The sequence below is a fragment of the Giraffa tippelskirchi genome, chromosome 4, assembly GCF_054371585.1.
Source record: "Giraffa tippelskirchi isolate mGirTip1 chromosome 4, T2T-mGirTip1v1.2.pri, whole genome shotgun sequence".
Taxonomy (NCBI): domain Eukaryota; kingdom Metazoa; phylum Chordata; class Mammalia; order Artiodactyla; family Giraffidae; genus Giraffa; species Giraffa tippelskirchi.
In genome coordinates, this window is record NC_137278.1 from 197186765 (window position 1) to 197212509 (window position 25745).

A 25745-nucleotide genomic window follows, 5' to 3' on the forward strand; every position below is an offset into this window, starting at 1 on the left:
TACCTGGACCCCCACGTCACCCCTGAATGCACACCCCAGGCTCAGAAGCATGGAGAATGAGCACATGCCAGTGGCCTGCACCCCTCCTAGTCCTCTCGCAGGCCGCCCCTGAGTCCTTGCTGATCCCCACCGTCCACCTCTTTGGATCATGACTGCAACCCCTGGGGTCCTCTTGGACTCATGGCCTTTTTTCCTCAAAGATGCCCAGTGACTGAGTCAAAATCTAGATGCTAGGAAGGAGTATTTTTTTTTTTTTTGGTCACTCAGTTCTGAGAAAACTTGGGCCATAAACGCTCAGCCTGCTTCTTCCACGTGTGTGACAGAGATAAGTGTGCAAGAAAGGGGGGCTAGCTTTGCACTGTGTTTCCCCGGCCGCGTCCTCTGATGGCCAGGGTGGCAGAGCTCGGCCCATGGCTGGGCCCAGCTCTGTGACCTCAGATGAGTTGCTATCCCTCTCTGGGTCTCAGTGTCTGGTCTTTAACTGAGGGGATCATCTCTGAATTGCTTCCTAGAGGACAGGTCTTTGATTCTAAAGATTTAAGAGCCGGATGAACTACTGATAACTGGTTAACGGATACCGCACTTCGGGTTTTTAGTTTCTTTTGCAGCCCAGAGCTTAGCTGTGGTGTATTAAATTCATATTTACTCCCCGCCTCCGGGGGACCCTTTTTGATGAAAACCATCTCATGAGGGCAGGGAAGCTGTGGCTGCTGGGGTGGCTGCTCCACGTGGTCTCTCCCCCGCAGCTGTCCCCTGTCTACGCTGGGAGGACGTGCGGGCTGTGCGGGAATTACAACGGCAACCAGAGGGACGACTTCCTGACGCCCGCGGGCCTGGTCGAGCCCCTGGTGGAGCACTTCGGAAACGCCTGGAAGCTGCGCGCCGACTGCGAGGACTTGCGGGAGCAGCCTAGTGACCCCTGCAGCCTCAATCCGCGCCTGAGTACGTGAGCCTCAGAGTTCCAGTGCTTTCCAGGGAGGGAGCGCCCATGGTGCGGGGCTTGGAGCGGGTGGGTCTTTTTTTTCATCCTCAGCATTTGATTATCTGGATCATTTATTCTTCAAAGTCTCTTTATTGAGCACCCTCCGGGGGCCACACCCTGGGAAAGAAAATAGTCCACAGTTCTTTCCCTGGACCTTCTCAGTCTGTCTGAGCAGCAATTACATTACCAGAAGATAGATGCAGGGGGCGGCCATCCGCAGATTGGTCTGCCCCAGCATCTGGGGCCTACATCAGCCGCACCCTCTTTCCCAACTCATCAGGGAACAGTTTCTCCCTGGGAAATGCAGTTAATTGTGTACTGAAGCCAATCAGGAACACAATCAGCTGTGTACCGCAGCCAATATTGGCTGCGGAAGAAAAATCGCCATGGTTCCCAGACGGGAGAGAAGCTGTTTTTGCTGTTGGTTCAGCTGATGGGGGCAAGGTCTGGGATTTTGGTCTTGGGGCTCAAGTGCGCGTGCCCATGCGCGGTCCCGGACACGCCCCTCCTTTCCCCACAGCCAAGTTCGCGGACCAGGCCTGCGCGATCCTGACGTCCCCAAAGTTCGAGGCCTGTCACAGCACCGTGGGCCCGCTGCCCTACCTGCGCAACTGCCGCTACGACGTGTGCGCCTGCTCTGACGGCAGAGACTGCCTGTGCGATGCGGTGGCCAACTACGCGGCGGCCTGCTCCCGGAGGGGCGTGCACGTCGGGTGGCGGGAGCCCAGTTTCTGTGGTGAGTGTCCTCCCCGTCTGCTGCCCCTCCAGGCCAGCCAGTGGGATCTGCTGGGATACGCTCTGCTCTGGTCCAGTTCAGAGCACTGTCTCTGCTTTACTGCACTGGAAAGGAGCCCAGGGCATCTCCCATCCCTCACCCTTCCTATTTCCTGGAAGGACAGGGCAGTGGGGACTCGGGTCCCTGCCTGGCAGAGATTTCTGAGGCTGCTGCTACCTGCTGCTGCTGCTAAGTCATTTCAGTCGTGTCCTACTCTGTGAGACCCTGTAGACGGCAGCCCACCAGGTTTCTCTGTCCCTGGGATTCTCCAGACAAGAATACTGGAGTGGGTTGATATTTCCTTCTCCAATGCATGCATGCATGCTAAGTCACTTCAGTCGTGTCCGACTCTGTGCGACCCTATGGACAGCAGCCCACCAGGCTCCTCTGTCCACAGGATTCTCTAGGCAAGAATACTGGAGTGAGTTGCCATTTGCTGCTACCTAGTGTGGGATAAACGTAGGGTGTGGGTGAGGAGTGAGTGGGTCCCAGATGCCCATGGTTTCCTGCATACCTGGAGGGTCTGATGAAGCAATGGGAGAGGCAAGTACCAGTCCTCTGCTTATATGTGTGTGTGCTAAGTCATTTCTGGGTTCCATCCCTGTGTTGGGAAGATCCTCTGGAGAAGGGAAGGGCTACCCACTCCAGTATTCTGGTCTGGAGAATTCCATGGACTGTATAGTCCATGGGGTCGCAAAGAGTTGGACACGACTGAGCAACTTTCACTTTCACTTCTTTAAGTCGCTTCTGTCGTGTTTGACTCTGTGCAGTGCTTTGCATGAATATCCGGTGTCAGAGATGTGTAACTGGGAAAAGGAGTATTTTAATAGCTTTCTGAGATAATTGTGGATATAGTCTTCTTTGATCCTCCTCCTTGTGTGTGCTCAGTCATGTCCAACTCTTTGTGATCCTATGGACTATATAACTCTCCAGGCTCCTCTGTCCATGGAATTTTCCAGGCAAGTATACTGGAGTGGGTTGCCAGTTCCTCCTCCAAGGGATCTTCTTGACCCAGGGATCTAACCTGCACCTCTTATGTCTCCTGCATTGGCAGGAGGAGTCTACCACTAGCTCCACCTAGGAAGCCCATCCTCTGCTTATAACTTCCGGTAAACCTCGGAGCAGTCCCTGCCCACAGCTCTGGCGCTGTGTGAAGTCGTGTAAAGTAGAATAACGTCATTGTCCCCAGACAACCTGAGAGCCTCACCGGCGCCGTTAAAGGCCTGGCATCTGAGCTCGTGTGTGCCCCGTACTCTGGTCCCTGATTGGTTGTTACTGTTGTTCTGGGAACATTTGCCCAGTGCCCTGCGTGGCCAGGCAGTTACAGTGCTGTAGGGCCTGGACCTTCTTGTTTGAGGCGGAGATGGAAACTGCCTCCTTTACTAGGTGCCTGTCACACTGAGTAAGAGCATAGATTAAGGCGGGGGCAACCAAGGAAGGCTTTCTGGAGGCGGTGCACTTGGTCAGCAGTCCCTGGGTGGGGGAGATCCCCTGAAGGAGGGCATGGAAACCCACTTCAGTATTCTTGCCTGGAGAATCCCATGGACAGAAGAGCCTGGTGGGCTACAGTCCATGGGGTCGCAAAGAGCCAGACACGACTGAAATGACTTAGCATGTACACGCCTGTGCTTGACCAGGCTTTTAAAAAGGCACTTTCTTGATGGAGAAAAGTTATTTATGATGGTGGAATAATAGTAATGATATAGAAGTGAAGGCATTGAAGGAGGATACAGTCTAGTGGACACTGATTTATAGGGTGAAGTAGATGTATTTGGAGACATAAATGCTGGTGGTTCTGACAGAAATAGAAAAATAGGAACTACAAAAAACAGTAAAAGGACTTAATAACACATATTTGAAGAGAAGTTTAGATTTAGGGGCTCTAGAAGTATCATTATTTGGTATTAAATGAGCCAAGTTTAAACGACCTTATAAAAACGAGTTTAAGTGTGATTTGATTTTAAGCGACCTTATAAAAAAGAGAAACAGAGACAAAGTGAGGATGAAAAGGAAGAAGTATTTAGACGTGTGCAGTTGTCCCCCTATCCCTCTATCCCTGGGGTGTCACGGGGTCACAGGCCAGCAGCCAGGAGAACTGAGGCTGAGACCTCCCTGGCAACTTGCTTCGAGCCCTTCATTTCATCCTCCAAAACCCTTACCAGCATTTGCTGTTTAGAAATTGGGAGACATGATTTGGAGTACGTGGTGTCTGTTTGTGAATATGCTTTTAAAACAGTTTGGTGTGCTTTCGTGAGCTCCAAAGAGCTCCAGTACCACAGTTCTTTATGTCTCAGGGCAGAAAAGAATTCAGTGAGAGGCGAAGTGGTAGATAAGAAGTGATTTATTAGAATAGGATATTTCTGAGGTTGTACAAGTGGGTGGGTGAGAAATGCCACGTCCTGAGAACTTACTGGGCTACAGTTTTATAATCAAAGGAAAAGTGCGGAGCGAGGAGAAGACCTTCTCTGTCTTTCTTGAGTAGACCTCATGCTTCCATCATCAGCTCCTCCTCCAGGTTGAGCAGGTGAGTTTTCTTGTCCCTACATGGTCAAGCTGGGTCCACAAATTATTGTGGGTGCAGAGAGCATGTCCTAGGGATCATTAACTTCCTGAGCTCACTGGGCAGGATGTGGGTTTCATACCATCATTGTTTTATTGTTTGGAGATTTGTCTCCTGTTTCTGTCTCATGGTTTTGTTGCTAAGCAAGCCTGCTTGGTTCTGTGGTTAAGCAAACCTGCTTTCTGAGTCATCGGTAACTTACAGGGGTCTCCTGTGTTTTTTCTACCTATAGTCCCCTAGTGGGATTAACTACTGTATCACCTCTCTTGTCCCTTCACTCTGTCCCTGTCACCTTGATTGTCCGCCGATGTTAGACACTGTGCATTTTCCCTGTGCTGAACCACCCGAGGGATTTCCTCCTTTAGGACAGTCCCTCAGAATGCTGAGAGCTGACCCAAATAGTCTTTAAACTTTTAGGAGCGGCTGTTCTTAACCCCCACCCAGAACAGAACAAAAAGGAGATGGGTTGACTCCACAGCAGCAGGCGCAGAGCTTCGGTTAGAGTTTGTTGGCTCCCAAGGCTTCGCGTGATATGGCAGGAAGTGCAGGTGGTGGGAAGACCCCGTCCCTGGAGACTTTAAAAGAAAAATTTATTTATCTAGGCTATGTTAGTATTTTTAAAAATGTTTATTTGGCTGCATCGGGATCTTCTTTGTCTCAGGCAGGATCTTTCACCAAGGTGCGCAGATTCTCCAGTTGGGGCGCATGGGCTCAGTAGTTGAGGTGCACGGGCTTAGTTGCTCTGTGGCTTGTGGCATCTTAGTTCCCCAACCAGGGATCAAATCTGTGTCTCCTGTGCTGCAAGGCAGATTTGTAGCCACTGGACCACCAGGGCAGATCCTGTCCCTGGAGACTTTTAAGGACAAGAGGGATCTGTCTCTATGAGCTGAACCAGAGAAAACCAGCCCAGTGGCCCTGGGTTGTCTCTCTGAGGCCCGAGGAAGGGGTGGGGAGGATGCCTGGGTTCTTCCTCCATCCTGCATCTCATTTTCCCTTCCTGAGAAATGAGCAGAATCCCTAAACCACTAACTCTGTCCCCAGTAATAGGCCACACCCACTGGGGACTCTCATGGAGCAAGACCCGATTGTGTAGCTGCTTTACAAGGTGCTATCAGGAGATTCCTGAGAAGCACAACCTATTTTTTTTATCTTGGAAATTCATTGTGTTTCCTTTGGAAAGACAAGACCCCAGGTTCCTGGCAGGCAGGGACCAAGTCTTACCATCTCTGCATCTCCCAGCCTAGCACAGCCCCTCCCACGCCCCTTGCTGTGGACACACAGTCAACACGTGTTAAACAGATGATGTCACTTCTGGGGAAGAAGGAGACATTTAATACGGCTGAGCCGGCTTCTCAGAGGAAAAAGCCTTCTCAGCTCTTGCTCCTTCTGATTGGGTGAAATGTGCCCTTACAGTCATAGGTTCAGTGGATTGAATGGGACGCCCATCTCTAGAACCCAACCTGTCCCATCTTAGGGCTTCCCAGGTGGTACAGTGATAAAGAATCCACCTGCCAATACAGGAGACACAAGAGATGCAGGTTCGATCACTGGCTTGGGAAGATCCCCTTGGAGGAGGAAATGGCAACCCACTCCAGTATTCTTGACTGGGAAATCCCGTGGACGGAGGAGCCTGGCGGGTTGCAGTCCATGGTGTCGCAAAGAGTTGGGCACAACTGAGCGAATCATGCACGCACATCTCATCTTAATCCAACTTTGCTCTAAATATTCATTCGATGACCCAGTGTCTCTACTGGTTCGGAAAAAGGTCTGTGTCTAACATGGTTAAAGCCCCTCCCCTCCCAGCTTCTCTCAAACACCATGCCCACCCAGGGCGGTTGTAGGTGGGGAGGCACCCCGGCTTGGACATTTCTGAGGTTCACGACCAGGCTTTCCCTTTACAGCTTCTCTGGGACACAGCCAGCAGGTTTCTGCTGGAGAAATGGCTTCTAACAGGGAGCGACAGGTTCTGTGATCCTGGGAGGAGTGTTCTCAGGGTGAGCTTCTTGTTTCTTGAATCATAGCTGATTGGCAATGGGAAAGCATCTTGAAAGAGCCAAGTGCCCCTCCACACCAACCTCCCTCCCCCGCCACCAGTCAAGAATTCTGTGATCGGGGAGCTTGTGAGAGGACCGTGAGCTCAGACAGTGGGCTGAATCCTAGCTGGGACCCGTCAGTGCCGGGTCCTCTTAGGTCTGGAGCCTGCAGAGCTCGGGCTGCGTTTTCCCTTTGTCATGAAGGCAGGAAAGCAGCAGACATTCACCACCTGCCAGGCATGACTTGAAACTCCTTTAACCTTCACAGCCACCCAGGTGGATGTTATTTTTGTATTCCAGTGAGAACACTGCTGACTGGAGGCAGGGCTGGGACTTGAACCCGCGAACTTGGTATTCAGTGCCCACTCTTAGCTGTTTTACCGTTTCTATGTGGGAGAAGGTCAGGCAGGGCAAGGGCTGTGGGGAGGTGGGTGCTGTCCGCTTTGAGCACCCCAGCTGTTTGTGACTGGCCCGTCCCCAAAGCCTGGCTCCTAGGGGACTGTTTTCTTTTAGAGCATAATGGTTAAGAGCATGAGCTTTGGGGATGTCACAGAGATTTGGGTTCAAATCCTGCCTCAAGGACTTCCTTGGTGGTCCAGTGGCTAAGACTCAGCGCTCCCAATGCAGGGGGCCTGGATTCGACCCCTGGTCTGGGAACTAGATCCCATATGTTGTAACTAAGACCCAATGTGGCCAAATAAATTAAAAAAAAATCCTGCCTTGGCCTCTTCCTGGAAGGCAGGTCCCTGATGGGTCACTAAGCTTAAGTTTCAGGTTTCTTACCTCTGGTGATGGGATTGTGAGGTCTCACTCATTGAGAGGCATCAAAGGCATAAGACCCCTGTGAAGAGCAGGGTATCCAGTAGGTGCTCAGTTAAGGGAGCTGTCATTGTTTTTATCATCAAGGGAGAAATGCCCTTGCCCATCCCTGCCAGGTCTTTTTTTTATTATTTGTTGTTCAGTCTCTCAGCCGTGTCCGACTCTTTGCAACCCCATGGATTGCAGCACGCCAGGCTTCCCTGTCCTTCACCATCTCCTGAAGTTTGCTCAAACTCATGTCCATCGAGTCGGTGATGCCATCCAACCATCTTGTCCTCTGTCGTCCCCTTTTCCTCCTGCCCTCAATCTTTCCCAGCATCAGGGTCTTTTCCAATGAGCCAGCTCTTCGCATCAGGTGGCCAAAGTATTGGAGCTTCAGCATCAATCCTTCCAATAAATATTCAGGGCTGATATTTACAGCCCTAAAATCTACGAGGATTTCTACTCTGTCCTAGGCTCTGAAAATTCAAAGATGACCAAAGCATGGTCCCCCTAGTTAAACAGAGGAGAAAGCATGTACTTCCGTTATTAGAACAGTCATTTGTGGGGGTTCCTTGGCAGTCCAGTGGTTAATACTGTGCACTTTCACTGAAGAGGGTTTCAACTCTAATCAGGGAACTAAGATCCCATATGCGGCCAAAAAACAGAAAAAAAAAAGAACAGACAATCGTGAGCATAAAAACACACTTTTGCTCCTGGTGGGAAGAGAAGGTGGTGACCATACAGATGTAATTGGGGGTCTCAGAGGCAGCGGGTGGGACTGCTGATCCTAGAACCACAGTCTTGCTCATCTTAACGTTTCCACTGAGTCTGTCCTTGCCCCGCCCTCTCCCCCAGCGCTGAGCTGCCCACAAGGCCAGGTGTACCAGCAGTGTGGGACCCCCTGCAACCTCACCTGCCGCTCACTCTCCCACCCGGATGAGGAATGCACCGAGGTCTGTCTGGAGGGCTGCTTCTGCCCACCGGGGCTCTTCCTGGACGAGACGGGGTCCTGCGTGCCCAAGGCCCAGTGCCCCTGTTACTATGACGGCGAAATCTTCCAACCCGAAGACATCTTCTCGGACCATCACACCATGTGGTGAGTCAAGCAGCGGGACCGGGAACTCCGGGAATGGCAGGGCTGGGAAATGGTCCTCTGAGTCCTCCATTTCGTGGATGGGTACACTGAGGCCCACAGCAGGAAGTGCCCGCCCAGCGTTGCACAGCGAGTTGGGAGCTAAGCTGGGATATCACCCAGGCCTTCTGTCTGCCTTCCTGTGCCCGGCACTGGAGCTTCAGGCTGGTGGTGGGAGTAAGTCGTGAGCAGTAAGCCAGCTGTCACTTGTGGAGCCCCACTCCCTGCATGAGGTCTCAGTTTCCCGTTTCTAGAACAGGAGACGAGAGTGCTCCCTGCTAGCCTCCCCTTTGCCCTCCCGTCAGTGTTCTCAGGACAAAGCATTTGAGTCAGAAGAACACAGACCGTAGTAGCGTGGCCTCCAGAGTGCATCACTGTCCGCACTTGCTTCATGCTTTTCTCAAAAAAAAAACAAAAAACCCCTCCAGATCACACCTACTTCCTGCTGTCCTTCACCCAGGTCCTCGGGCATGGTCAGTGTCAGCAGGGCAGTCACAGTCGCAGAAGAAATTTGTAACAGAACATTTACAAACACCTCCTTGGCACCAGTTCTGTCCTGGGCGCTAGGCTAGAGATGGTGACCTAAAGATGAACTGGACACAGAATGGGCCTCAAAGAAGCTGATCGTCTACAAGGGAAACCAGCTGAAATGTCCTGGTGATGGAAAATGTCAGACATTGGAGTGGGGAGAATAGTATCAGGAGCCCTAATGCATCCAGCCTCAGCTTCCCTGATTATGACCTCTTTGCTGTTCTGATTTTTAAAAAATTTTAAAAAAAGTTTTGTTTATTGAGATATAATTCACACACAATAAAATTTCTCCTTTTCGGTATACAAAGCTATAAATTTTTACAAATGTGTACATCATATAACTACTGCCACACTCGAGATATAGAATGTTTTCATCACCCCGCAAAATTCTTCCATGCCCTTTTTAAGTCAATCCTTTACTCACCCTCTGGGCTTCCCTGGTGGCTCAGATGGTAAAGAATCTGCCTGCAGTGTAGGAGACCAGGGTTCAATCCCTGGGTCAGGAAGATCCCCTGGAGGAGGAAATGGCAACCCACTCCAGTATTCTTGCCTGGAGAATTCCACGGACAGAGGAGCCTGGCGGGCTACAGTCCACGCGGTCACAAAGGGTCAGACATGACGGAGCAACTGGGCTGTAATATTCAAGGCGTTTCTCTCTGGGACCTTGCAACAACACTGTTAGGCAGGCAGGCCTGGCTTTTTCAGTAGGAATTTGAGGCTTAGAGATGTGATCTCTTTCCCAAGCCACCCAGCAACTGGCTGGAACCCAGGGACTCCTGAACTCTCTGTGTTACATGGAAAAGAGGCCATTGAGTTTGGCCATGAGAAGGTCCTGGTGGCCCTCTTGTTTTGTAGTGTGGTGAGCAGCTGTGTTTCAGATGTATGATGGGATGGGAGCCCTCCTGGAGGGGACAGAGCACCTTGTGGGAGGTGGGGAGTCCTTCTAAGTGAGGCTGTGACCTTTGTTTCTGCAGCTACTGCGAAGACGGCTTCATGCACTGCTCCACGAGTGGAGCCCCAGGAAACCTGCTGTCTGATGCAGTCCTTAGCAGCCCCCTGTCCCACCGAAGTGAGTATTGCCTGCCACGAGCTCCCCACTCCCTCTGCCCAGATGGGGTGGGCGAGGGGGCTGGCTGCATTCAGGCATGTGTTTGGGTGGGTGACCTCCAGGCCTTTGCATGTGGACATCCCAAGTACTGAGGCAGGAGGAGTTTAATTTTGTGATGAGGAAAGACTGAATTGCCTGTAGGATGGACCAGCGAGATCTCGCTTCTGCCCACGGGGACCTTAACCCGGGGAGCAGCTGTGGGTGTGTTGGCCACTTTGATTGTGGTCAACACCGCCCTCTGATGGCCTCTCTACCGAGGGACATGCTGACCAGGACACCTCTTTAGAAAGCTTCTCAGATGGATTACAGAGAGAGAGAGAGAGAGAGGAGTTTGGCTTGGTGCCCTTAGTGTGGAGGTCCTAATTGATGCTGTGCTATTTAGAGTTGAGATACAGGAGAGAGAAGAGGCTGACCTGGGGCTGGTCGGACCATATTCACATTTATGGAGCAGGGACCTCATGGGATTCCAGATGGATTGTCATCCTTGTGTAGAAAGGAGCCCCCTAGGAGGAGGAAGTGGGATGTCTTTAGGCAAATTGTTCTTCAGTTGCTGAGTCGTTTCGGCTCTTTGCTACCCTATGGACTGCAGCACACCAGGCTCCTCTGTCCTCCACCATCTCCTGGAGTTTGCTCAAATTCTTGTCCATTGAGTCAGTCATGCCATCCAACCAGCTCATCCTCTGTCGCACTCTCCTCCTCCTGCGCTCAATCAAGCATCAGGGTCTTTTCCAATGAGTTAGCTCTTTGCATCAAGTGGCCAAAGTATTGGAGCTTCAGCTTCAGCATTAGTCCTTCTAATGAATATTTAAGACTGATTCCCTTTAGGATTGACAAGTTTGATTTCCTTGCAGTCCAAGGGACTCTCAGGAGTCTTCTGCAGCACCACAGTTCAAAAGCATCAATTCTTCGGTGCTCAGCCTTCTTTATGGTCCAACTCTCAAATCCATACATGACTACTGGAAAAACCATAGCTTTGACTAGATGAACCTTTGTTGGTGAAGAGATGTCTCTGCTTTTTAATATGCTGTCTTATATGGGCTATTTTCAACCTCATTTTCCTCCCTCTCACTTTACCCAAGACTCTACCTCTGACCCAGCTCTGTGACCGCGTTTGTTTTCTGAGGGCCCTGGTGGGGAGCCTGCCCCCTCCCTCTGCACGGCTGGCTGGTTGTGGAGCATCTCAGCCTGGAGCTGGGACAGTATCCGAAACACGTGGGTGGCTCACCAGCTATCAGAACTTAGGACCTTGTCTTAGTCGGTTCAGTCTGCGTAACAAAATACTTCAGACTGGGGGCTTATAAACAGCAGACACTTACTTCTCACAGTCCTGGAGGGTGGAGATTCGAGAGCAGGGTGCCCACGTGGTCAGGTGAGAGCCCGCTTCTGGGTCCTCACTGTGTCCTCACGTGGTGGAAGGGGCGAGGGAGTCCCGTGGAGTGTTTCCTTAGGGTGCTAACCCCTTTCATGAGGGATAATTGGTCACCCACCCTCATGACCAATCTCCTCCCCCAAATCTTGCCTTCTAACCTCCTAACCTTTGGGGGGTTACGATTTTAGCATGTGAATTTTGGGGGACACAACCATTCAATCCATAGCAGACCCTAAGGTCACTGCATTCCTCTGCCTCTTTCTTCCTCCTGCTCTCTCTCATTGTAGCAATCCCTCCCCTACCGCCCCCCCACCCCCCACCTCCACTTTACCTCTCTCAGCTACATTCTGCCTCTTAGGTCTTTCATGTCTCTCTTGCCCAGAGTCTTCTAGTCTAGTCACTGGAAGATATCTTTTTTCAAAGTCAGGAAACTCCTACAATTTCATGTGATTTGGAAAACTCATTTAACCTCTTAGGGTTTTAGTTTCCTAACAGACGTTTCCAAATAAAAATGAGGCTGGAAATTCTGACTTTCTTACCCATACAAGGTAGTAAATGCTATATATGTAAGATACAAATGCAATCCAACGCATCAGGGTTTTTGAAAGACAGGCGCTGTATCAGTCATCTGCTGCCATCATTTATTCAATCATGCAGTGATACTAATTGTCAGGAAATGTATCAGTGAACAAAGCAGATACCCCCCCCGCCCCCACCTTCAGGGAGCAGATATTTTAGCCTATGGATGGGGTGGGTGTGAGCAGTCAACAAAGAAGTAAAATAAATGGTGTATCAGATGGTAATGTCAGGCGGCAATCAGGTGAAGAGTGACAAAGCAGGGGTGGGGGACAGGTAGGTCCAGGGGCGGAGTGTTCCAGGTTTAAATGGAGGGGCTGGGACGGCTGGGGGCCGGGCAGAGGAGGACATGTGAGCAAAGCCCCCTTTAAAGTTCTTGTGATTAAGCTAATTTTAGGAATGATTGTGTTGGGGCAAAGGTTCCTTTTCAGCACCTGGCTAAATCCTGGCTCTGGACGTTTCTGTGGTGTGCCTTGATTCAGTGTAGTGGGCAACAGCAGGGTCGAGGGATGAGGACCACGGGCTATTGGAGGGTTGCTAAGTTCGGCAGAAGTGCCTTCAGTGTGGGCAAAGGTCAGAGGTCAGCTGCCTAGATGAGGCTGCTGCCCAGGACCCGGCTGGAGGTCAGGCAGTGCCGTGTCCCAGGGCGCAGACAGTCTGAGCCTCTGGGGTGGAGTGACTGCACGCAGGGAACGAAGGGCAGGGTAGATGGCAGACCTATTCTCCCCTCCGCTGACCTGTGGTTTTCCTGACTCCAAGGCAAAAGGAGCCTGTACTGCCGGCCCCCCATGGTCAAGCTGGTATGCCCTGCTGACACCCCGAGGGCCCAAGGGCTCGAGTGCACCAAGACCTGCCAGAACTATGACCTGGAATGCGTGAGCACGGGCTGTGTGTCCGGCTGCCTCTGCCCCCCGGGCATGGTGAGAGCCCAGATTTTGTTTTTTTTTTCCCCGTGAAGGATCAACAAAAATGAGGGGGTTGCTCTAGAAAAGTTCCCAAGCCTTTTTCTTCAAAAATTCTTGAATGGACCACCTGCATTTAAATTAGACTATTACCTGCTTCCACCACGAGGTGGCAGCAAATCACAGTCCAGTGCCCGGCTCACGCCCTCCAGCCAGGGCTGGACACAGTCTCCAGGCAGAGCCCTAGACTCAAGCTTTCAACACCTCCTACCACACTGGAGGAGACCAAGGAGAGAAAAGACACAGAACCATTCAAGGATACACAATTGTGTAGTGGAAATCCTGGTCTCCTGTCTCCCGGCCCCAGGTGTTGTACCACTGTCTGCAAGATGCTCACTTACCTCTGAAGTCTAGTGGCCACATCTTCCAAACTGGTACCCAGCTCTGCTGGCATCAGGGAACCTCTTGGCAGAGGGGAAGTGTGTTCATTTGCCTGGTCCTTTGAGGCCTGATTTTCTCGCTGGCCCACTGGGAAGCCTGAAAAGACTTTGGCGCTATTTTTAATTGGTTTTGTTTTAAATTAATTTTTATTGGCGTATTTGGATTTACAATGTTGTGTTAGTTTCTGCTGTACAGCAAAGTGAATCAGTTATACACGTATCCACTCTTTTTTAGGTTCTTTTCCCGTATAGCTCATTACAAAGGATTGAGTAGAGTTCTCTGGGCTGCACAGTAGGTTCTTATTAGTTATCAGTTTTATGTTTAGTGGTGAGTATAGGTCAATCCCAGTCTCCTGATTTATTTCTCCCCTCCCTTTCCCTCTTGGTTGGTGCTGCTTCTTGAAAGCTAGAGCTTGGGCTCAGGGGCCCATCTGCAGAGAGCCTCACATGAGGGAATTGTAAATCCTATGAAATGTAATCCTAAAAGGTTCCAGAAAGCCCTCCTGTCTCAAAGATATCTCCTATACGTCTTATGGTTTATCACCTCATCAAATTTACTAAAATATGATAGGTATGAAGTTAGTTTGGTTAACAAAAAAGAACTTTTAAAAAGCTTCTCATATAAATCCTCATAGGAAGTCATCCACACTTTAGTGAGAGTTAGTTCATAAGATTCTTTCCTGGTAGCAAACATGCATTGAGCTGGAAATATTAGCAGGGAGGACATAGCACAGTTGGAAGGCAAAAAAAAGATTTTGGAGAATGATCAGTGTGGAGAGGTGAAGATAGGGCTTTTTCAGAGAAAAGTAACAAAACCAGTTTTTTTTCTACTTCATAATTTTTCTTGGGGCCAGTTGAAACCCAGGACCAAGTTCTCAGCACAAAACCTTTCTTGCTCAAGATGTCATGAGTTGATGAACAAATGTGACTACTATTTCTGCCTGTTCTCTTCTGAAGTCCTTGAAGGACATTTGTCACCTTTATCGTATCATCCTTCTCGTGTCCCAGTGGGCAGACGCTAAGCATGGGTGGGTCTCTTTTCTTTTTAAACATGTCTAAGAGATTTAATTGCACAAAATTCATTTGGGAGCTGCAGTGATGGCCCACCTTCATGTAAACCAGTTCTCGTCTACATCCTGCCCATCTCCTGCATTGTGTCTTTTATCTTTCTATCTTTGGGGATTTTTTTTTTTTAATGCTTTAGGACTCTGGGTGATTCAACTGGGCCAATAGTGTTTAATCTTCTCTCCCAAGTTGAGAACCTCCTGCTGGGAAACCTCTCCTCACATATACACAGACACACACATATATATACACACACATACACACAGAGGTACGCACACATATAGACACATGTATACTCACATACATTTATACACAAAGGCACACACACATTTACACACATGCACACACATGCACACATATACACATATGCACACTCACACACATACACACAGGCACACACCCACATACACACATGTAGCCACACAAACGCACAGGCACTCACACATATATACACATATACACATGCATACACACAGGCACATAATATACACACATACACACAGATGCATGCATGCACACAAGCACATGCATACAAACACACATGCATGCACGCACACATATACATATTCACATACACAATTTTAGTCTGTGATCCCCGACATGCAAGTCCTTTGTTCAGCCCAAGACTGCCCTGTACAGGGTTTCAAGCCCAGGGGTCCTAGGCCTGTTTGTGGAGTGATGGGGTCACTTGGATGCTGGGGAACCCAGACCAGCAGCTTCTCACCCTTGGGTGGCTTTAGAACCAGAGTGCCATGGGCCCTTCACCCAGGGTCACGCAGAGCGGTCCAGGGCTGCCTCCTGGTCTGGGATGGAAGCAGATCCCCATGTGGGGTCAGAGGGGCTTGGCCCGCTCTTCCTGAGCCCACCGGGGCCAGTGGCTCTTCTCAGTTCTCACCTGCCGCCTCGGCATCCTTGAGGAGTATAAGGTCACGTGGTAACTCCTCAGCTAGTAGAGGGCGGGAGAGGAGGGCAGGTGTGTCAGACCCTCAGGAGGGGACTCGTAGGACTTGAAAACCCCCAGCCTCTGGTTCTGGCCCGTCCCTGCCTGCGGCCAGTATTCTGCTTTCACCTCCAGGACATTAAGTACATTGTTAACTAAATTACTTCATTTCATTAAATCGATTGTCCAGTTTCTTCAACTATAGAGCATAATAAATGCTCAATGAAGAACAATCAGAAAAAAATTTTTAAACCACAAAAAGAAAATCAAACTCCCTTATCCCAGTCCCTCAGAGGCAACTTCTAAATTCCCTTCCAGACAGTTTTTGAAGTGTATATATATATATATATATTCATAATTGAGACTATATGTGTATACAGTTTTTTCTCTCTTCTTTTAAAAATTAACAGAATAAGTAGTTCTCAAAACTTTTAATTTTAATATTTGCATTGGACAGCATCACCTGGAGATTTTTCAGTGGGCTTAATCATTTTCCTATCGTTGAACACTTAATTGCTCCCACGTTTTTTGGAGTGATAAATAATTGCACATTAATCTTTGCCCATAACTCTGTTACCTTTGGAGAAATCCCCTGGAAGAATTACTGTATCTAAGGAGATGCATATGTCAGGGGCTTTTGACATGTGTTACTGGAGTCTCCACTGGGTCCGCAGCAGTGTGTGAGTGCAGAGGGGGTCAGAGTGTCTCCAGCTGTGTGACCAGTGTGGACAAGAGCTGGGTCTCCAGCCCCGGCCAGGGTGTGGGCTTCTCGAGCTGCCTCTGGCAGCGGGTGTTCACTCACTGCTCCCCCAAGACTTTCTGTTCACTTTCCGTCAGGTCCGGCATGAGAACAGGTGTGTGGCCCTGGAAAGGTGCCCCTGCTTCCACCAGGGCAGAGAGTACGCCCCTGGAGACAGGGTGAAGGTCGACTGCAACACCTGGTGAGGCCGGGAGGGGTTCTGGGGGCCCTGGGGGCAGGTGGGCGAGGGGTTTGGTCATTCGCCCGCTCCCCACCCGTGGGAAGGTGGTTGTGCCTGTCCTTTTCCCTCTGCCTCTGTTTCTCCATCTGTCAAATGGGAGAATCTTTTTCATCCCCTGGCTCGCCCTGGATGGATGCTCTCTGGAAAGCAGTGTTTCCCTGCAGGGAGAGGGGCTGGGGGAAGATAAGGGCGGTGTCCATCACAGCACGTGAGACCAAACCACCCCAGGGCACCAGGTTGGGGTCCTTCTGTGGCCTTATCCTGGTCCCCCTCCCCCAGGCATATTGCGAGGGTGCCTGCCTGGAAAGGAACCATCCTTCACCCAGCCCCTGACTCTGCTCATCGCCCTGCCTTTCTTTGGGGCTGTGCAGAGCTTTAGGGACGGGCCAAGGGGCCAGGCAGGAAGGGGCTGGAGGTCTGAGCGTCCCACCGCGGACGCCCAGAGTGGACTTCCTGATGTTGGTTCTGGTATGAGTGGGGAGATGGGGGCGTGGGCAGCCAGCCAGTCCCTGTGGGTTTATACACATCGCTGCCCACACAGACCCGGCAGAAGTTCACGGCTGGTCACCATTTCTCTGACTCAGAACTTGCCTGCTCTTCTGTCCTGTGTGTTCCCTTAGCCTCGGAGAGGCTTTTGGCCTCGGGGTCTGTTCTGTAGAGACCCAGTGGCCCTTCCCAGATGACGTCCCGGGAGATGGGGCTTCAGCACGTTCGGAGCAGGTGGTGACAGTATCCCCGGGCCACCTCGGACAACTGGGGCTCTTTTTTGCCCGTTTCCCCCTTGTGATGAGTGGGGAACATGGCTTCCTTGTCCTCCTGGGTCCCATGCCCTAAAAACATGGGGGTTCATGACTGCAGAGCCCCGCGAGGTCCGATCCACAGGCCCCGAAGCCCCTTACCACTTCCTAAGGCCTCCTGGGGGTAGGTGGTGTCCTGGCTGCCCTGATGCCGGACCTGCCCCCATATCCAAGGGCCTCACCCTCACCCCCACCTCCTGTCCCCAGCATCTGTCAGGACCGGAAATGGAACTGTACGGACCACGTGTGTGACGCTAGCTGCTCCGCCCTGGGCCTGGCTCACTACTTCACCTTTGATGGGCTCAAGTACCTGTTCCTGGGGGAATGCCAGTACGTCCTGGTGCAGGTGAGACCCAGGGAGAGGAGGCCCCAGGCTAGAGCTGCTTGTGGAAACAGCTCTGGGGGCTGGTTTCTAAGGAAGTGATTTCCCAGACCCTGGAGAGGCGGGACCTCGAGACCCCAGTGACTGCCGACTTGCCCCAACTCCCTGATGCCTCCAGGGATGGACGGAAACTCATTGGTTGATCGGCCTTGGTGTGGAGCAGGCTCCCATCACCCCAATTCCAGCACAAGGGAATGAGAGAAGGGCTTCTTTTCTCCTGGCAGACATAGCTTGGTCATGGGACCAACCATGGCGAGTGGAGTCGGGGCTGGATTTTGGCCCCGGCACCCTCTCTGCCAGCGTCCTTGTGCGGTGGACAGCCCGCTGGGGATGGTGGAAATGACCCCTGGAGTTTCCTTCCCTTCCTGTGATTCTGTTCCATTCTATCTATTCTGTTCTGGCCTCTTCTACAGCATGTCTCCTACATACGAATGAGTTCTATTCTGAGAGCACGTTCGTAAGTCCAGTTTGTTCACAAGTCCACCTAAGTTAGCCTAGGTACCCAACTAACACAGTTGGCGATATTTTGTACTGTACTGTAACAGGTTTATGATACTTTTTACACAAATAATACACGAAAAAACAAATACAAAAATAAAGAAAACATTTTTAATCTCACAGTGCAGTACCTTGAAAAGTACAGTAGTACTTTACAAAGGTACAAAAGTACGACAGCACAATAGCTGGCACACAGGGACTGGCATCGAGTGACCAGTCAAGAAGAGTTACTGGCTGGAGGAGGGAGAGGAGGGGGGAGATAGTGGAGCTGAAGGGCCATCAGCTGTGGGAGACGGAGGGCAAGCTGCCCGTTCACTCACGCCTGATGTTGATGGTTCCTTGCTGGAACACAAGTTGCACGTTTGCCTCTTTGAAAGTTTGCAACTTGAAGGTTCATATGTAGGGGGCTCCTCTTCTTTTCTATTGTATTCTATCCTGTCGTATCCTGTTCTATCCTATTCACCATTTTCATTTCCAGCCTAGTGCAGCTCAGAGTGGGGAAGGGGTGTTGGGTAGAGCAGGTCCTACTGCCCGCAGGGTGGGAAGCAGCCTGGGGGGATCCCAGCTGTGGACTGAGGGCTGCTCTGCCCCCTCTCCTGCTGGGTGGGCTCCTGGGCATTTCTCTTGTTGGTTGGCACCGATGTGGGTGAGCAAGGAAGGCTGGGCTCTTTATTCATGACAGCTAGGAGGCTGGACTCTGCAGCTTAAACAAATTGAAGTCTGTTCATCTCCACTCTCCCGAGCGGGGGAGGAGGGGCTCGGTGTGGTCTGGAGGGAGGACCGCAGACCCACAGGAGCCTCAGCCCCAGAGTCAGAGCTGCAGGGAGTCGGGCATCAAGGGAGATGGAGCATGACACTTGCCTGGCATGGGGGGAATGAGCCCCAGGTTGGCCCCAGAGAGGTGGGTGGCATGCTGGCAGACTAGCATGCACCCCATGAAATGGTTTTACCCACACTCAGATCATATGTGGAAGCCCATCTTTGTTACCTGTGTGGCTTCCAGCCTTGGTAGCAAAAGAAGAGGTGACCCCAGCTCTGGAGCTCCACCCTCAGTCAGGTTCAGATCTGGGCACCCAGAAAGCATGACAGTTCAGTGCAGTGAGAGGAACTGGTCAGACCCCCTGCCCTGGCTCTGCCTGCCCAGAGAAGCTGCGCAGGTAGGCAATTGTGCCTCCATGGAGCTGTGCCCCACGGGGGGCTACTAGTCCTGCCCCACAGCCAGTGCTGATGTCCCCTTGATGCTCTTCCTGGGTCCCCTCCCTGTCCCTCCTTCCTCCTTTGGGAGGTGTTCTCAGGACTAAACTCTCTCCTTCAGAAAAATCTCAGCCGGTGACACAGCGATTCTACCTTTGTTCCCTCTTAGAACTTTCACAATCCCATTAACCCAACACTAACCCATTTAACCCAACAATCCCACTAACCCAACACAAACACATTAACCGGACAACCCTATTAGCCTGAGGCAAACCCGTTTAACCTAAGATTCCCATTAGGTTGGCTAATTCCATCTTACAGAGGGGCACATCCTATGTGTGGTATATATGTACGTATGTATGTGTGTGAGTGTATGTGTCTATGTATGTGCAGAGTGTGTATTGCATGTGTTATCTAGGTAGTGCATGTGGGTGTATGTGTGTATATGAACGTGTGTGTGTATGTGTGTTTGTATGTGTGCACTTGTGTGTATGCATATGTGCAACTGTGTATGAACGTGCACTTTGCATGTTATGCATGCGTATGTGCCTTTGTGTATATGAATGTGTGCCTGTATATGTGTACATGTATGTGTACATGTATGTGTGCATGTGTATATGTATGCATGCAAGTGTGTATTGCATGTATATGTGTCTTTATGTGTATACGAATGTGTGTCTGTATATGTATGCGTGCCTGTGTGTATGCATGCAAGTGTGTATTGTATGTGTGTGCTATGTGTGCATCTGTGTGTGTGTGCTCATGTGTGTGTGTGTGGGGAGTCAGAGAAGTAAGTGACCTACTCAATATTATCCCAGACTTGGCAGAAACAAGCCCACACCTAGCTTTTCTAAGTTGAGAGGTTTTCCCCATCACACCACAGCGACAGCCACAATGGGAGGTGTTTGCCAGAAGTGTGTCCCTTTCTGCTTCTTTTCTGTGCAGACCCCAGCAAGGACCAGTGCCCATTCGGCCTCTGTTCCCTTCTAGAGGTGGTAGCTCAGCTGGTGTTGCAGGGTCTGGTGGACTTTGGTTACAGTCCTGGCCAGCCACCCAGGGGACTCCACTGGAGCTTGGATCTACCAAGTGTCACATGCCTGATAGTGTGGGTCCCTGGCTGAGGCTGGCCCAACAGGCTCTGGGGGGGGCGGGGATCAGCAGGCTGATGTGTCCACACTCCTGCTCTGTCTCCCTCCTTCCTTCCTCCTGCCCCTCAGCCCTTCTCCCTGCCTGACTGTAGGCACTTGGCTCATGGGTGATGGCTGAGGATGGCACACCTGTGAGTGTCCTCTGGCTCACGAACACATAAGCGCACACACATGCATGTGGTCATGGCAGCCTCCTGTAACATTCCCTTCAAAGGCCTGGGAGGACCGGCCACTGGTCTGCTGGTCTGGGTGGGGCGTGGGGGTGGAAGGATCGTGTTTCTTTCCTGACACCCACCCCTTTCCCCAGGACTACTGCGGTAGTAACTCTGGGACCTTCCGGGTCCTGGTGGGGAATGAGGGGTGCAGCGTCCCTTCCCGGAAGTGCAGGAAGCGCATCACCATCCTGGTGGAAGGAGGAGAGATCGAGCTGTTTGATGGGGAGGTGAGTGTGGGCTGGTCCCCCACCCTTAGTAGCCACGTCAACTGATGGGGAGCAGTGCCCAGCGTTCGTTCAGGACATGTGCGGGTGGAGCATGATGCTGCTGGTGGAGAGACCTCATCACGTCCTGCGAGGGGGGCAGGTGCAGACGGTGACGGATTTTAGTAAAAGGAAGTGCAGGCACGTGTGGAGGAGGGTGTGTAACTGTATCTGCACCAGTGTAGAGCCAGGGCTGACTCTGGGGGGAGTGGAGGGCAGGACTTTCATATGGGAATACATGCGTACACACACCTGTGTTATATGCCCACAGTCATGTTATTACAATATACATGTAGACATATGTATGTATAAACATGCATTATACACACACAAACATACACACTTGTGTACACACACATACACATATATTATGTACCACAGTTATATGAATTATATATATACACACATGTACACATGTATATATACACACATATATTCTGTACACACATACATATGCATATGTATTATGTACCCAGAGCCATATGTATTTTATATATACACACATGTACACATATGTATTATACAAATATATATTATACACACATGTACACACATACACATATATATTATGTACCCATAGCTGTATGTATTATGTATGCACACATTTACACACAGGTATACATATGTTGTAATCCCACAGTTATATGTATTATACACACAAATGTATGCAATACATATAAATATATTATACACACAAATATTTTACACACACATGTACACATATATTATATATACAAATGTATACACACATATACATACAAATGTATACACACATATACATACATACACATAAATACTGTATCCCACACACGTATATAATGTGTACAAATGTATATACACATACATACACATATACGTGTATACCCACATTTATATATAACATATACAAATGTCTGCACACATATATATATACATTATACATGTAAATGTGTTATCCACACATATATATTAAGTCCCACATTTATATGTATTATATATACAAGTGAATACACACATATATACATGCACTATTCACACAAATATATATACACACATATACAAGCATACATTATATATATATACACATTTTTATACAGGTATGTACATATATACACTGTCCCTTACCATCTTGGTCTCTCGCTCAGGTGAACGTGAAGAAGCCCATGAAGGATGAGACGTACTTCGAGGTGGTGGAGTCTGGCCGGTACATCACTGTGCTGCTGGGCAGGTCCCTCTCTGTGGTCTGGGACGGGCACCTGGCCATCTCTGTGTTCCTGAAGCGGACGTACCAGGTGGGTGGCCTTTCTCCACTTCCTCCCTCTTCTGTCTGCTTGCATCTTCAGTTCCCTGAGCAGCGTCTGGGATCCTCACCCGCAGTCTCAGGGGGAAGGTGGGTGGTCACCTGGCTCAGCCTCCTTCCGACACAAATAAGACTCAAGGATTAGAGTTTGCCTTGGCTGTTTCCCGAGACAGTTGCCCGTGGGCAGGGTGGAGGGTCCTGGACCCTGCAAACAGTCCCTTGACTGGCAGTAGGTATTCTTAAGGTTTCCTAACCTAAGGAGCAAAACCCATCGTGCACAATGTGACTGTAACACTGCAGAACATTCTGGGTGCACCTCCCATGGAGCCCAGGCCAGCACCTGCCAAGGGCTGTGGTGAGACGGCTCATCACCTGCTTGAGGGAAAGCTCGGGGTGTCTGTCCAGGTCTTGACGGTTTGCTGGGACTTCATTTTCTCTAACGGGCATGTATGTGATGAATGCTCTGTCTGCCTTGGTGGCAGGACCCACTTTCCCAGCATTCTGGTGGCTCATTCTCAGCTCATATCCAAGTGAGGCTGCTCCTTGGGACCTCATGCCATTTCTGGAGAGCATCAGCAATGCACTCATTCTGTTATTCAACAAATGCTTACTAAACTCCTGTTATGTGTCAGGCACTGTGCTAGGCACTCTGGGTACAGGAGGAAATAACTTACTATTGATACAGTGAGGAGAGAATCTGTCCTTGACTTTTCTAGCTTCAGGAGACTGCCTGCATCCCTTGGCTGTGGTCCCATCCTCCATCTTCAAAGCCAACAGCATAGCATCGTCTACTCTCTCTCTGTTTCCCTCTGTCACATTGCCTTTCTCATTCTGACTTCTCCTGCACGCCGTATGGGACCCAGTGATTACCCTGAGCTCACCCATATGACCCAGGACAGTCTTCCTGTCTCAAGATCCTTGACCTAACACACCTGCAAAGTTCCCTTAGCCGTGTACAGTGACATATTCCTGGTTCTGGGGATTAGGATGTGGACATCTTTTGGGCCAGGTATTGTTTTGCCTACCACAACCCTGCCTGCTTCCTTAATCACTCAGTTGTGTCTGACTCTTTGCGACCTCATGGACTGCAGCCCACCAGTCTCCTCTGTCCATGGGATTCTTCAGGCAAGAATACTGGAGTGGGTTGCCATGCCCTCCTCCAGGGGATCTTCCTCTCCCAAGGATCAAACCTGCATCTCCTGCGTCTCCTGTACTGCAGGCAGATTCCTTACTCTCTGAACTCTTTGAGCCATCGGGGAAGCCTGATAGAGGCCATATTCTAGTGGGGATATTATGTGTTTCATTTTTTAAAGATTATATATATTTTTAAAAAATATATTTTATTTATTTGTTTGGCTGCTCCGAGTCTTAGTTGCAGCATGCAGGCTCTTTAGTTGCAGCATGTGGGATCTAGTTCCCTGACCAAGGATCAAACCCAGGCCCCCTGCATTGGCAGCATGGAGTCTTAGCCACTGGACCACCAGGGAAGACCCTATTATATGTTTTTTTTTTAATTTATTTATTTATGTGGCTGTATTGCATCTTAGTTGTGTCCTGTGAGATCTTCCATTGCAGAACAGGGACTCTCTAGTGGTGCTCGGGTTCAGTTGCTCCATGGCATGTGGAATGTTGGCTTCCTGATGAAGGATCAAACCCATATCCTCTGCGTTGCAAGGCTGGTTCTAAACCACCGGGCCACTAAGTATTTTAGATTGGTTGGTCTGATGAGACTTGCCTCAGAAAGTGTGAGAAGAGTCTTTGGGGAAGAAGGAAGGGAGTCATGTAAATATCCTGACTCGAGAGTTTAGGCAGATGGCACAGCGGGTGCCAAGGCCCTGAGGTAGACGGTCTGTTTGTATTGAATAAGCAGACCAGGGTGGCTAGAGAGGAGGGGCTTGTGGTGATTTGTAGTCAATAAGGACAGGGACCAGGCAGGGGCCATATACAGGAGCCATTAGGCCATGTAAATATCTTTGTCCTTTTGACCACCTATGAGAACATTTTTCTTGCATGTTTCCTAACAAAACAGAATAAGTCACCTCTCTTTATCTCAAGGCAGGACTTCAAAAAGGTTCTAAAAGCATCACCTTTTCTTTTCCAGGCTGATTTTGTCCATTTTTTTTCTTTTAAATTTTGGCCACACCTCGCGGCTTATGAGACCTTAGTTCCCTGACCAGGGATCAAATCTGCACCCCCTGCATTGGAAGGCAGAGTCTTAACCACTGGACCTCCGGAGAAGTCCTTGTCCAGTGGCTCTTATGTGATGGTTTCCATCTATTCATTCATTAGTTGGTCAGGATTTGTTGTATACTGCACCCCCTGATAGGTGAACATGGAGAGAAGTAAGATATTATGTCAGCCCTGGTAGCATTTAGTATAGAGCAGAATCCTGCCCTTTCCTGATGGCTCAGATGGTAAAGAATCTGCCTGCAATGCAGGAGACCCGGTTAGATCCCTGGGTCAGGAAGACCCGCTGGAGAAGGAAATGGCAACCCACTCCAGTATTCTTGCCTGGATAATTCCATGGACAGAGGAACCTGGTGGGCTATAGCCCATGGGGTCACAAAGAGTTGGCCATGACTGAGTGACTAACACACACAGAATCCTGGCCAGCCTGCTCCCAACAGGCTGCAGTTGTCCAGGGGAGGCAAGCACCTGTCCACAGTCAAGTGGGACTAGAGGGCTCCTTCCTCAGACCTTTCACACTCTCATTGATGTAATGTTAAACCAGCTTCGCTTCTGCTCAGACCCTTACTGGGGTGGCTGATGGTTTATACTGCAGGAATCGGGGCCCAGGCTGCTTAACTGGCCCTCCAAGGGACCTGGGTGGGCTGCTTCTCTCTGTGAACGATCTTGGTTTCCTTAACCTTAACATGGGGTCATTTATGTTCATACTGAGAAGGGGGAGACAGATAATGAGATGGTTGGATGGCATTACCAACTCAATGGACATGAGTTTGAGCAGATTCAGGGAGATGATGAAGGACAGGGAGGCCAGTTGTGCTGCGGTCCATGGGTTCTGGTCCATGGGTTCGCAGAGTCGGACATGACTGAGTGATTGAACAACCACAGCATGGGGGTCAGTGCAGAAGCAGGGAAAGGGCCTTGGCAGGGTCGAGGCTTTGCTGACCACTCTGGTCTCCCTCTAGGCTGCCCTCCCATCCCCTTCCCTCCTCCTCTTCCTCAGGCGAGTCTGCCTCCCCTGCTGCCCGGAACCCTCCTCCTCCTGACTCAGCCAGTTTGCTCCAAGGTTTGCAAAGCTCACACTCCCCCCACTTGTCCCCCAGGAGCGGGTGTGCGGCCTGTGTGGGAATTTCGACGGCGTCCAGAACAACGACCTCACCAGCAGTAGCCTCCAAGTGGAGGAAGACCCCGTGGACTTTGGGAATTCCTGGAAAGTGAGCCCGCGGTGCGCCGACACCCAGAAAGTAGGTCGGGGTCCCCTCTGCTGTGCGAAGTGGGTGGTGTGGCCTGCAGGGGGTGGGGGTGGGGCTCGGGGAGAGGGCCTCTTGGGTGCTTCCGGGTTGACTGCTCTGGGTCCATCTGTGTTTTCCCTGCTATTTCCCCAGGTGCCGCTGGACTCGGCCCCTGCCACCTGCCATGACAACATCATGAAGCAGACCATGGTGGATTCCTCCTGCAGGGTCCTCACCAGTGATATTTTCCGGGAGTGCAACAGGCTGGTGAGGGCGGTGGGGGACCTGGGGGGCAGGCATTTCTAACCTTGGATGCTTCCAGGAGCTTTAGAAATGATGTGTAGTTGCTCACCTCTCGT

The 25745-nt window shown here is 50.5% G+C and overlaps 1 protein-coding gene across 1 annotated transcript in view; it reads left to right on the forward strand.

Annotated features, from left to right (window-relative positions):
* Positions 1–25745, forward strand: part of VWF (von Willebrand factor) — a 119493-nt gene that overhangs the window by 42751 nt on the left and 50997 nt on the right. The window contains exons 14-24 of the mRNA XM_081597129.1: positions 747–942; positions 1503–1718; positions 8007–8247; positions 9789–9883; positions 12627–12787; positions 16052–16155; positions 17199–17337; positions 20521–20655; positions 21816–21962; positions 25258–25398; positions 25540–25653. Of these exons, the coding sequence (XP_081453255.1) occupies positions 747–942; positions 1503–1718; positions 8007–8247; positions 9789–9883; positions 12627–12787; positions 16052–16155; positions 17199–17337; positions 20521–20655; positions 21816–21962; positions 25258–25398; positions 25540–25653 (1689 nt within the window). The remainder of the gene's footprint in view (positions 1–746; positions 943–1502; positions 1719–8006; positions 8248–9788; positions 9884–12626; positions 12788–16051; positions 16156–17198; positions 17338–20520; positions 20656–21815; positions 21963–25257; positions 25399–25539; positions 25654–25745) is intronic.